The sequence below is a fragment of the Sceloporus occidentalis genome, unplaced genomic scaffold (assembly GCF_023333645.1).
Source record: "Sceloporus occidentalis isolate IW3139 unplaced genomic scaffold, rSceOcc1.0.p SCAF_152, whole genome shotgun sequence".
In the NCBI taxonomy this organism is placed as follows: domain Eukaryota; kingdom Metazoa; phylum Chordata; class Lepidosauria; order Squamata; family Phrynosomatidae; genus Sceloporus; species Sceloporus occidentalis.
The window spans coordinates 1,541,119-1,554,593 of NW_028317132.1; the positions used below are offsets into that span (position 1 = coordinate 1,541,119).

General features: G+C 41.8%; 1 protein-coding gene across 1 annotated transcript in view; it reads right to left on the bottom strand.

Annotated features, from left to right (window-relative positions):
* The window catches only part of WDFY4 (WDFY family member 4), a 171,677-nt gene extending 158,579 nt beyond the window's left edge, over positions 1 to 13,098 (bottom strand). Inside the window, exons 1-5 of the mRNA XM_089500353.1 lie at positions 12,948 to 13,098; positions 6,447 to 6,636; positions 5,441 to 5,607; positions 1,585 to 2,041; positions 1,198 to 1,295 (exon numbers count right to left, since the gene is read on the bottom strand). Of these exons, the coding sequence (XP_089356479.1) occupies positions 1,198 to 1,295; positions 1,585 to 2,041; positions 5,441 to 5,607; positions 6,447 to 6,636; positions 12,948 to 13,098 (1,063 nt within the window). The remainder of the gene's footprint in view (positions 1 to 1,197; positions 1,296 to 1,584; positions 2,042 to 5,440; positions 5,608 to 6,446; positions 6,637 to 12,947) is intronic.
* Between the last annotated feature and the right edge of the window lie 377 nt (positions 13,099 to 13,475).

The window sequence follows — 13,475 nt, forward strand, 5'->3', positions numbered from 1 at the left end:
GGACTCAGTAGGAGAACGTTTATTGGGTCCCATCACGACAAGGAGCCGGATTTGTGCAGATTGGTATGTGGGCGGTAGCGGTGCATAGAGCTCAAGCGTCCATCTTCCTTGGCAGTCAGACACGCCCCCTCTTCTTGTCTTTATATCAATTTTGGAGGAATATCCAGTTCTTGGGAATGTCTCTGTTGTACCTTGTACCATATTTTCTACACTATGTTCCATGGTAAGTCTAATGCTTTGGAAATTCTCTTGTACCCTTCTCCTGAGGTAAATCCTTCTAGTACAGCTGAACTTTATTTGTGATTAATCAGAGTCACTTTCAATGATGGCAGGTGTGTAATGACTTCTATTTAACATGAGTTTGAATGTGATTAGTTAATTCTGAACACAGCCCCAGTTATAAGAGGGTGTGCATACTTATGCAACCAGGTTATTGTGAGCCCCCCCCTCAAAGATTTCAGTTTGTTTTGCAATTAAATTGTTCACGTTATAGGTCACATCAAAGGTGGAAAAAGTTCTGACATGATTTATTTTTGTCTCATTCTTTAACATAGCAAGAACCTGGCATTTTAACAGGGGTGTGTAGACTTTTTAAATCCACTGTAACTTGTGTGGGTAAACTAAATTGGATAGGAGAGAATTACAGCTAAACACGAGCACTGTTAAAACAGCCTTGGTCACAAATGCTAAAATTAGACTAATCAAATATCTAGCTTAAAGTAAACTATGATATAATGGTAAAAATGCAAGAAGAAAAACACACGGTAATTATTCCTTTATCTAAGCCAAACAAACTACCAAATGCAACGGAAAATTTTTACCTGAAAAGTCAAAGTCAGTTAAAATATATAATATGCTAAAGAGACAAAATATAGGTAGAAAATACATTACACCACAGGCAAATGCCTGGTAGGCAGCTGCCCAGCATTCACTCGAAATGCAACCGATCTGCCAATCCAACAAAGGCAAATGAAAAGTGTTTTTGCAGCAAAGTACTGCTTATATTTAATCAAGTACCCCTCTTACTTCTTAATAAGCAGCCAAACCTTATGTTAATAGTTTTTTGTTTCTTAATTTGTAATTGTATTGAAAAGGTTCAATTGAACTAAAGTTCTGATATACATGAAAGCAGGGATACTGGAGTTGAAGTGGCTATATACTTTACAGTGTTAGCCAATATTTACAATTAGCCCTTACCTACATTCCGGACTGATGACTGAAGCAAGACATCAACGGTTTGCAGTCTCCCAATTGTCAATTCTCGCTCATAATCCACTTCAGGGTTAGCATTTGAACTAACTGCTACAGTAAGAAAAAGCATAAACATGTATGAGAAGAAGAGATAAAAAAATACAATACTTTCTAAATTAATAAGGGTGCTATAACCCCAGGGTGTGCCAAATACTATAATTTCAATTTCTATAGCCCTAAAGGCGGGTTCTTCCAGTTCCTTGACAAAACAAGAACTGCAGCTGCTACAATACCCCTGTATATATATATATATATATATATATATATATATATAAATGCTGGTTTATGTAATCTCTAATTTCTCATAATCTTAAACATTTCCTGAATGTGTACATACCTGCCCTTCTCAAGATTTTAGCACGATTTCTCAGCTGAGTTAGCAGAATGCCTAGTAGTCCAGAATCCCTAAAGAGATCACTGAAGAGTGAGTCTATTGGGGTGATGTTCTGCAGAAGTTTCAGGGCCTCCAATGTGCATGATGGATTCTGGTTCTGTTTAATCAGCTCCTGTACTTTCTGTAATGTCTGATGGGGGATGTAAGACAACTCACAAACCACAAAATGAAGCAATTGGAAGAACTGGGTTTGGACTGATAGGGGCTTCTGAGGGAGGATCTCCACAAACTGTGAGATTGGTTGCAGACTCCACTCCAAAAGAAAGAAGTTACTGTGATCCAGGGACCACAGATATTGCATGGTTGACAGGATCCTACCGCAAAGGTGAGCATCAATACTGCTCTGGAAAGCACTTTGTAGGACTTGAAAAGCTTGCAGGTTTTTCACTGTCTGACCTGCCAAAAGTAAAAATGTAAAAAAAAATATTACAGTGGTTTGCTGAAAATCATTGGAAATAAAGTCATGGATTAAAACATACTAATAGTATGCCAGACTATAGTACTATAAAAAAAGAAAAAATGGTTCTGGAAGCTGGGTGCTGGCAGGAAAAAAGGGACAGCATAAACCCTCTTGAAGCACACAAACAAAGAAAAGGAATCCCAGCACTCCAAACAGGGCCTTTGTTAAGACTATAGTCCTATGGCTAAATAGTTTTGATAACTAGCTGCACAAGGCCTCTGTTGCCACTCTGTATAGCAACGTATGTAAAGTTATATCCAGTACCACATACATTTGCAGGACCTGATTTGAAACACTCTATGAGCTCCCTGCACCAATCACAGCTTAGTTTATCGTTCTACCTTTCCCTGAGTGTTACCAGGGGATTCCTGACACTTTAAGTTCAATGAATGCCTGATGAGAAAACTGTGACCGACTTTATGTACAGTCCAGCTTGTGACGTACTCATCCCTTCAGGTACACCGCTGACCAGGCAGCTAATACCGGTGAACTAAGTTGGGAAGGAAAAATATTAGTGAACATTTCTTATATCCATTCGGTGTAGTTTCCCCAAGTGTTGGCACCACCTGTTGTCCATGGACCCCCTATATACCCAGTTTTTATGTTAAACCAATTTTTTGCATTGCCCCGACCCAGAAGCTGCTCCTCTGCCGCCCATACCGCCAGGCCCAGTACCGGGACATACAGGTTTTTCCATCTGGAACTATTGGGCGGCTAAAATATCCTCCAGCCTTGCTACGCCCTCTGCGAACCACCCAGAGCTCCTTTTCGTATTGTACCTGGGAGACCTGAATCACCCAGCTAAAGGGTGCGGTTATCTTACTCAGAAATCTGATTCAGGCTAGGTTTCCACTTGGGTTTTTGTCCTGCGTTTTTTTTCTTGATGAAAAACGCCAAGAAAACTGCCACTGCATTTTGGCGTTTTTTTCTGGAGTTTTTTCTGGCGTTTTAGCCTTTCTGTGGAAATTGCTTTTTTTGACCTTAGGCAGTTTTTCCAGCCTTTACAAGTTAGAAGTTTCACCCAGCTAATAGGGGTTAGGATAAATGGCGAGTATCTGCCCCCTGATGTCATTTACTTGGTAGACCCTTTTGTCACTTTTCTGTGGTTTGTAAGGCATGCTTTATTCCGAATGTCTGCTCCTCTGGGAAGATTGGCCCCAAATGATGGTGCAAATTGTTTGCTGTTGCTTTTGACACGCAGAATCCAGTTGATGCGTCGGGTATGTTTGTTTGTAATGGCATGTTTGTTCCAAATGGTGTAGAATTCAATATGAACCAGTCCAGGACTTTGTTTTGTGTGAAACTGTTTGTTTTCAGCCTATTTCTCGTAGGACACACAGATACTGGGTCCATCCTCTGCATTGTAACTGTGGAAAAAACGCCATAAAAAACGCCAAGGCAATAAACCCACATGGCTTTTTCATGGCGTTTTTTCTCTCCCATAGACTTCTATTGGAGAAAAACGCCAAGATTTCCTTGAAAAAACGCCAGAGTGTGAACATGCTGCGATTTTGAAAAACTGCCACAGAGCCCAAAAAAGCAGAAAAACGCCAAAGAGGACTGAAAAAACGCCAGACAGAAAAACGCCAAGTGGAAATGGCATTTTGCGATTTCCTATTGAAAAACAGCTAACATCTGGCTGCTGCGTTTTTCCACTAAAAAAACGCCAGGTGGCGCTATTGGCGTTTTTATGGGCGTTTTTAGCATAAAAAAACCAAGTGGAAACCTAGCCTTAGTGGGACATATCCTGTCACTGGCCGCACAGGGGGCAATTGGATGAGTGTTTGGTGCTGTCAGTCATTGGCCCACTAGGAATACTGAGCTTCTCTACAATGGCTGCCATTTGCGAATACTCAGAGAGCTGTTAAAAGACCAAAGAGAAGTGAGCGCAACTGCATGTATACAACAGTGTTTCTATATTCTCTTAGAAAAGATTTATGGCTATTGAACATGGGAACAAGGTATGCATAATGGAAATCTAAGGTCACTAATTAGTGTAGATTTCTCAGCTATGAGGTTTTATTTTGTGATAAAACAGTTGACAAAACACAGGTCCACCCTAGTCTAATCTGATATGCTACTCTGGCCCCCAGATATGCCACTCTGCCTCTAATATGCTTTATGCCCCCAGATATGCCACTCTGACCCCCCAGATATGCCTTTTGCACCCAAGAAATGCCCACCTGCCCTACAGATATGCTTTATGCCCCCTAGACGTGCCACTCTGCCCTCCTCATATGCCATTCTGCTTCCTAGAAGTGCCCCCCCCTGACTTACCAATGCACCCCATACTCCCTGGTGTCTAGCGGTGCCGACTGGTACTTCAACCGGTGCTTTTATGACGGAGAAACACCGGCAGAAGTCCCGGAAGCAGAGGTTGTCTACACCCATTGTACTTCCCGGGTCTTCTTTGATGGAGCACCAGAAGGTTATGTCATGCCGGTGCTCCACCATAGAAGCCCCGGCAGAAGTTTGTAGGGAAGTTAGGGTGAGATTGTATCTGTGAGATGGAAGTTCAAGAACAACTCTCTGAAGAAGTGGGTTTTGAGATTCTTCTTGAATGTTGGGAGGAAGGGTGAAAGCTGAAGTTTCGATGGAAGTAGGTTCCAGAGATATGGGGCAGCATGAGTAAAATCTTGTAGATGGGAAAAGGAAGAGGTGATAAGTGAGGAGCCTTAGCCCATGGGAAGAACGTAAAGATCTAGTAGGAGAGTATTTGCTTATGAGTGCAGAAATGTATTATGTAGTGTAGAGTAGTGTTATGGAGGGCCTCCTATGTTAGTACCAGGATTTAAAATTTAGTTCTAAATGGAATAGGGAGCCAGTGGAGTATTTCACAGAGTGGGAAAATAAGTCTAGCGGCAGCCAAACAGAAGAGTGTTGCAGTAGTCAAGATGGGAAATAAGTGAATGAAACAGGATTTTTGTGGATTCTTGGGTGAGGAATGGGTGGATGCAAGAGATGTTTTTTTTAGGTGCAAACATGAGGATCTGGCAAGGGACTGAATGTTAGGGATATAGGAGAGGTCTGAGTCAAGGATGAGCCCAAGTACTGGAGAAAAGGTTAGAAGGTGGTGGCCATATTAAGCTTTTAATATTACTATGAAATGCGTACTAATTAGCATAAAAATAAAGAGTTGTCGGGGCGTTTGCAGGAGAGTTGTGGTTTAACTCACTGATTTCCCTAAACATTAGGACAGCCCAAACTCAGAAAGCTTAGGTACTTCCTCAGTCCTCAAGTGGGGAGTTGAAACCACAACTCTCCAGCAAATCGTAATCCAGTGAATAAGCCCCAAAGTGGTTGATACAAAAAGCTGTGATCCTTACATAGCCCACCTGAACTAGCTCCGTGTGCTTTAGAGAAGCTAGGAAGTTGAGGGTGAGAAATTTGACCAGAAACTTTCACCTCAGAATTTCCACAAATGACAAGAGATGCCAGTAATGAGAGCAACTCTTCAAGATACTCCTCTCCTCCTTCTGAAATAATGGCATCTCCCTCACACCTAAGCATAAAAAAGACATTTAATTTGTATTATCAATGTTTTGATATTTGATAATTAAGAATGGTATATTTAAGAAAAAGGTAGATAGTATGTTGTTGCAAAACAACATCACGTGTTAATCATTATTTTGTATGCTACAGAAGAATGATAAGAATAATTTAGCTTTAATCATGGGAGCAATGACACCATCTGCCTTGGGGGCATGTACACCCAGTGCCCCACACACACACTGTAACTAACAAACAAAAACACTAGTACACTTACACAAAGACAAACATGCCACAAACAATAACACACACACTTACACACAGACTAACACCCACTAATCCTGCAGTTTGATAGATACATACTGTATCTTGGGCTGCTGTAAGAGAGTAGCCAAAGACAACCGGGTCAATATCTCCTATCCAGTCATGTTCAAAACATTTGGGAATGCATAGAATATCTATGCAAGAGACACATAAAGGACCCAGTTATGATTTAAATGTCTTAAAACTGCCTTAGGTCCTTGTTATTCTAGGCCTTCTTGTGGATACATGTGAAATGCCAAAAAGGGTACAAACAAGCTTCAGGTAGTGGCTAAACTTTTAAATCAGAGGAGCCCAAGAGAAAACTGTCCCCCTTGCCACCCCTCATCTTAAATGAAGCAATTCAGGAAAATATCCAGACTTCTAGGATATTTCTGGGGGTAGACTATGAAATACAGAACTCACAAAATGTTTTTTAGACATAACACCATGAAAATGTTTATTATTTTGGAAACAATGTGTACATCAGGTGCTTGTATTGGTACCTATGAACATCACGTCTTATACCATATTTCTCCCATGTACACTTACCTCAGCAAGATTTTAAGAAGAATAGGATACCCTTGGTTGTTATCGAAATCTCGAAGCAAAGAAGGTGAAAATGCATAGGAGTGTGATAGGAATGACAGAAGTATGACGGTAACTTGGCATAGCACATTTGGCTCCAGAGCGTTCATTCGCTGGGATAGAGTCTGTAGAAAACTAGGAATACATCGCAAGGCTGGAACACAAAAAAGAGTATGAAAAGTATATCTTAGAAAACATTCAGAGCCTATGTTTGAGTCTAATACAAATTAACTTACCGGTGCACTAACATACATTGAGTTCTACCTTGCCTTCTCTATGAGGCATGCTAGTCTGCTGCCTTTCAGTCTTTCTTTCTGTTTGCCGTGGACAACAATATAAAACATTCCCATAAATCTAAAAAATTTCTAGACCATGGCTTATGGTAAGACATTTCTTTAACATTTATATAGCTATAGAGTTTCTCCCTTCTTTTTTTACAACCTTCCAATAATAAAAAAGCTAAAGACTAAGATTTATACATTTTGAATGTACAATTTGGCAAAACTCTAAGAGATAAGTGTTTGGAGCCACAATTTAACAATTTTGCATCCATGGTGGTGTTACTCCAGTCTCCATATGTCTCTGTTGATGATTCAATAAATGAAAAACATTTTAAATTATGTGATTAGAGCATGGTAATTGGTCAGTAGGGGCAGATTAACAATGGGCAAATTCGCCTTTTGTCTCAGGGCCCTTGGATGCAAGGGGCACCAAATTGCTGCTTACATAGTAATGTAGAAGAATACAGGATGAACTGTATATTTTGTTCTCCTGAAAGTGCACGTCCACACTATTATCCGATAACACTGGTTTTGGCTGGAACTAGGTACAAGGTTCTTTTGGATGCAACAACAAGTATCCATTCCCCACCCATTTGCTCTGTTATTTTTTAGATATGCTGCTTATAAGGGCATAATGTTACTTTATGTAAAATGATTGGATTAGAATAGGGTGTTATTTCCAGTCTTTGTGATAAGCATATAAATACAGCCATAATGTGCCGTAATAAACAGAGATGTTATTATACATACACTCTGTGTGTCTGATTTCTCTCGGGCCGCTCGATAAAGATATCTACATAATTTGGAACCCCAAGGTATAGAAGGTCGGAAATTCTCCGACAGTAACATAGTAATTTAGGTTGAGAAAAGACACAATCCACAATGGTTTTCTCACTGGTTCAACATTCCATAACTGTGACAGGATGAGCTGTACCACGAATGGGTACACCCACCAACTCGTGCTTCCTAAGATTTGAGACTAGCGCTGGCGAGACAAAGTGGCACCACACTGCAATGGAGCTGTGCTGACACGGTGGCTAGCCAAATCTTAGCCACACAGTGCTTATATTGTCCTAAAACAGCACAATAAGTTATAGCAGCCCACCCCAAGCATCAGACAGAGCTAATGTTGAAGTGAAAAAGGGAAGGTACTTTTTTCTATTAGGAGCAGCACAGATATCTATACAGACAACATAATCGGATCAGGAGTATAATTCCATCAACTACCAGACGGCCTGGTGCCTCCAAACTGTTCTATGGCTAGCATTGTCCACCTGACAAAAAGTCACTATATGGGGGTGATACTGAGGATTAGGGGCATAATCTCATCAACCACCAGACAATCCAGCGCCGCCATACAGTTCTATGGCTAGCAAAGCCCATTTGACAAATAGTCACTGTTTAGGGGGGGGGGGGTCCTACAAAGCAGCATCAACCCCGGGATCAATGGCTATGGGGTCTCTAGCTTGTAGAGACCCCATAGCCGGCTAGTTCATAGGAGTCTGGTTAGGGCAGACAGGGCTTCCCGTTCACCTTGCGCCCCCAATGAGCACAGGGTAAGATGGGACTGGGCAGGCAGTTAAATAGTTACCCCAGGAATCCACCAGTGCCCCCTCCCAAACTAAAACATACCCCCATGTGTCCTAAGCCTCAAGGGGCTATGGTGACGTTTCTCCCCCCTCTGGGAGGGGGGGCACTGATGGATTTCTGGGGAGATTCCTTACCTGCCTGCCCGGTCCCCTCTTATGTCACTCAGTGCTCATTGGGGGCACAAGGTGAATGGGAAAAATCCCGTCTGGTCTGCTCTAACCAGACTCCCATAAACTAACCTGCTATGGGAGTTCTACATACACGAAAACACTCAATGCGTCTGACCGGAATCTAGCCTCAAATTCATAGAAACGTATGGCAGCTAGGAACTGCGGCAATATCTGCTGACAATTGTAACTGTGTAGCTACGGTCATCCGTTGTCCCACCATGTCTCTAAGAGTTAGGAAGGAGATTGAATTGCAGCAGCAGTGGCAGAGCAATGCACAGTGCATATAACATAAAAGAACAATAATTGATCCACCAAAGTAAGGAAGGGGCATTGGGGCAAAGATCAGGACAGGCACTGGCAAGCAGACACATCCAGCCATGAGACTGGTCCCAAATATTAGAAAAATATGAATTGATAACCCAGAGAAAGGAAGGGCATTGAGGTGCAGGGCAGAGCACAGGGCAGAGCACAGAGCAGGGCAGGTACTGGCAGACAGACACATCCAGGCACAAGACTGATATCCCATTTTAGAGTAAAAAAGAATTGATCCCATCTGCTCTGTAATTTTGTTACTTATATTATTCTCCGTTTCTGTGTACGGCGGCTAGGAATTTCTTTTTTAACCCGTTAAGGACAATGGGCAGTCGCCAAAAAAATGCATTTTGAGCCCGTGCATGTACGGGCTTTGTCATTAAGGGGTTAATCATAGCACCCTGGGACCCTGAGCTCCACATTGATACCCCGGGATTGCCCTTGGGAACATCCTGAAATGAGGAATCTTTGCCAGGTAAGCATTGCGGGCCTTAGGAACTGTATGGAGGCGGCGGTAACTTGACTAGATTATACTCCTTATATGATTGTGGTTGTAAATAAATACTTGTGTTGTTTTCAACACTAAATCTGGACTAGTGCTTGGGGGGAGGATAACAGAGGTTGAGAAATTCATGGCAAGGAGGATTTCTATGGCTGAGCTACTACAGTAGTAGTAGGGCACTGGAGACAAGCACAAGCACTGGCAGATGATGGGCACATGCAGCCCCTTGGAACAGCTCTGAATTTCATCAACATTACACAAATTAAAATACCTCAGAATAAGGTCAATGAAAGAGTAGGCACTGGCAGATCACATGCACATGCAGCCCCTTAGAACAGGACGGAATTTCCCCAAATATTATAGAACTGTTTGGAAAAAAAAAAAATTCTCCAGGTGTAAGGACGGTGAAAGAGGAGCAGCAGTAGGGCATATCATAGGCACATGCAGCCTTGGTGCATTACTTAATTTCTCAAATATAGAGTTAGTGGTAGATGGTGAGAAAGAGGGTAGTATGAATATTGAAATAAATAGAGTGAGCATGAGTGAGAGAGTGAATGAATGTGTGTGTGGATGAATTATGTGAATGAGTGAGAATATGAATTAATATGTGGATTAATTGTGTGAATGAGTGAGAGTATGAATTAATGTGTGGATGAATTGTCTGAATGAGTGAGAGTATGAATGAGGGAGAGAATAAATGATTGTGTGAATGAATTATGTGAATGAAAGCATAATTTAGTGAATGATTGTAAAAGGGTTTGTGTGTATTTGTGGAAAGGCAAAGATGGCACAAGCAGGGTGTTTGCGCCTTGGGGACCAAGATGGCACAGGCAGGTTGTTTATGGGACAAAGTTCACTCATGCTAGGGACAAAGATGGCAAGTCCTATGTGTGTTATCTGGGTACTGGTCAGGTTCTATGTGGGCAGTGTGGACACCAGGGCTGGCTTTGGATTGTGCAACCTGTGATCCATGCCTGTAATTTAAGGGTTTTTATCTATACCTTTAAGTGAGTTGTTAAGTGAATTCCAATTGATCTATACCTCCAAAACTGGGTTTGTGTGTTATTCCGCTATGCTATGTTTCCATACATTATTTACGTATACCTGCAAATTCAGGGTTTGTATGTCTTATTCAGTTGATCAATACCTGCAATGTGTTTATTTGATCTATACCCTTAGTGCTGAATTTACATGTGATTTCCAGTTGATCTATACCTGTAATGCCATGTTTTCATACATTATTATTGTAAACCTTCAAATACAGGAATTGTAAATCTGATTTTATGCCTTCAGTGCTGAATTCACATGTGAATATCAATTGATCTATACATGCAAAGCTGGGTTTGTGTTGATCTATACCTGCTATGCTATGTTTCCATATATTATTTATGTATACCTGCAAATATTGTTGTTTGTTGATCTATACATGCAAGTGCTGTTTTATGTGTTGTTTATTTGATCTACACCTATTTTGTGGTGCAGGACCGGAGTAGATTGCATGCTAGGGAGTATGGAGCGGGGCCCATGGAAATGCTTGCGTATGGTCTATTTTTTTCATTATAAAATGTATTGGCAGCAGGGTCTAATATTTATATATCTTAGCAGCAGGGGCTAAAATATATATATATATATATTGACAGCAGGGGCTAATAGTAATATATATTGGCAGCAGGGGCTAATAGTAATATATATCGCCAGCAGGGGCTAATAGAATATATATTAGCAGCATGGTCTAAAATATATATCAGCAGCAGGGTCTAATATTAATATATATTGGCAGCAGGGGCTAATATTAAAGAAACTGCCAGTTTAGCTGTTATTTTGAAATCATATTTCACTTACAGTCTTTACTTCAAAGAGATAACTACATATTATGTAGTTAAAAATGCATTTCTAACGCATATATATATATATATATACACACACATGTGTGTGTGATCTCATGCGCTTCAGTGTGTCCCTGAATAGCAGAAATAAAATGTTACCGCATGTTTAAATGTTACCCTACGTAGGAAGGGTGAGGTGAGAGAGCAGCTGCAGTCTCCCTAACCAGCCCAACATTAAAGTTGCCATCCAAATGCATTGGGCACACTGGTCAGTTTCCAGGAGCCCAGTGTTCTAGGGGCCCCACAGTGAATCACATTGCTGCCAGCAATGTGATTCACCACAAAGCCCCTAAAATAACAGTAGCATACCTCTATAGGGGAGGGGAGGGGCAAGCAGAGAGGCCACCTCCCCTTGGGCCGCTCTTCAGGGGAGTGTCGAGGCAGATGCACAATTGTGCTCTCCCCGACCAGCCCTGCTCATCGGGCGTCCCTGTGGTCAGTGCGCACCCAGCCACCTTCAGCGCTGGTCTGGGTGTCCGATAAGCAAGGCTGGTTGGGGAGAACACAATCCCCCTCTAACCGGCCCAATTAGGGAACACAAGGTCTGTCACCTCAGTCATCGGCTTCCATGCCCCCTTATCACTACGCACCCACAAATGATGCAGAGCACCGGGATATGACGCTCTGCATCAATAGCTGACGCATAATGATGAGGAAGCACTAAAGCAAAGGCCTGGAGTGACAGACCTTGCATTCCTATAACAGGATGGAAGATGATTGAAGAAGATGGAAGATGAGAAAAATAAGAGATGGGAAGAAAGGGGTGTAAGGGCTGTGTATATGTGTGTTTATAAGCACAGGTGTGTTTATGGGCAGTGTATGTGTATGGGCAGTGTATGTGTGTGTGTAAGGGCAGTGTATGTGTATATGTGTGTTAATGGGCAGGTGTGTGTGTAAAGGCAGTGTTTAAGGGCTGCCGTGTGTAAGGGCAGTGTGTGTATATATGTGTGTCTTTGTAATCTGGGGTGTGTATGGGCAGTGTAGGTATTTGTATGTTTGTAAGCTGGTCTATGTGTATATGTGTGGTAAAGGCAGGATTGTGTGAGGGTAGTGTATGTGTATATGTGTGTTAATGGGCAGGTGTGTAAGGGTAGTGAAAATAAAATAACCTCTGTAAAAATATAGCTGGGGGGCACAATTTTCCATTCTTGCCTCGGGCGCAAAAGGAGCTAGCTACAGCTCTGGGACATGTTCTAGAATGGTGGAAACATGTGTCCTTGAATTAGGAATGCTGGTAGTTTGAGAAACCAGACTGACAGGATAGGGAGTAAGCATGAGAATGCTGTTTCCTTAGCCATGCAATCCTTCTCGCACTGTTAAGCTGCATATAGCTTTGAGGGTCTCCAAGTGCAGGAAGTGATATAAGAGTAATCTGTTTCATTCCTTTCATTGCTGATTATCATACATGTATCTTGATTTGATTAATAAACTATATATATGATTTCATCCATTGATTGAAAGTATCATTTCTGTATCCTGGAACCTGTTAAACATTGCCTGTCCATGCAGGCGTGTGCAGTCGTGGGATAAGCAGAAGGAACAGCAGCACTAGAACCTCTTACTTTGAATACTGTGTGCTGAGTATCAAGTAAGGAAGAATAGGGGTGGTTATTGTGGGTTTGCTGTTGTCACCAATGCTGACAGTTTCTCCCTGAAGCATGTACTGTGGTGTGTACGTAGGTGTTGTTTCATTCCAGAATGGGTGAGATGTCCTTTCACCTTACCCCGGATCACTAAATTGCACCTTACAGTGCGTCCATTTTCCACAGTTTCAAAATGCTCCCACACTTTAGTATGACATTGCCCATACTTTCCATATTTGTGTTTGTGATTGTCGAGGCAATCAGCAACATTGAGATCAACATCAGAGGCCATATCTGGCCCCTCCCCAGGGCGTCACTGTCCGCCATACAGTGTATGGTGGCTGACGCCCGTTTTAAAAGAGTTTAGGAGGCAACGATCAACGATCGCCTCCTAAACTTAAATGGTGTCGCTGAAATGCCTCAATAGTGAGGCATTCAGCAACACCAAACTCCCACCCCAGGATACACCGTGACCACTTGCAAGATGGCGGCACGTCCTTTCAAAAAATAAAAGTTTTGTTGAGGCTCTCTCCAGACCCTCCTGAGAACTTTGGCTCCACTTGCAGGTTGAATACAGGTACTGCATTCAACCATGCAAGTCAATGGAGCCAAGCTTTCTAATTCATTAGTAAAATAAATGAAAAAAATAAAATTAATTTTAAAAATAAT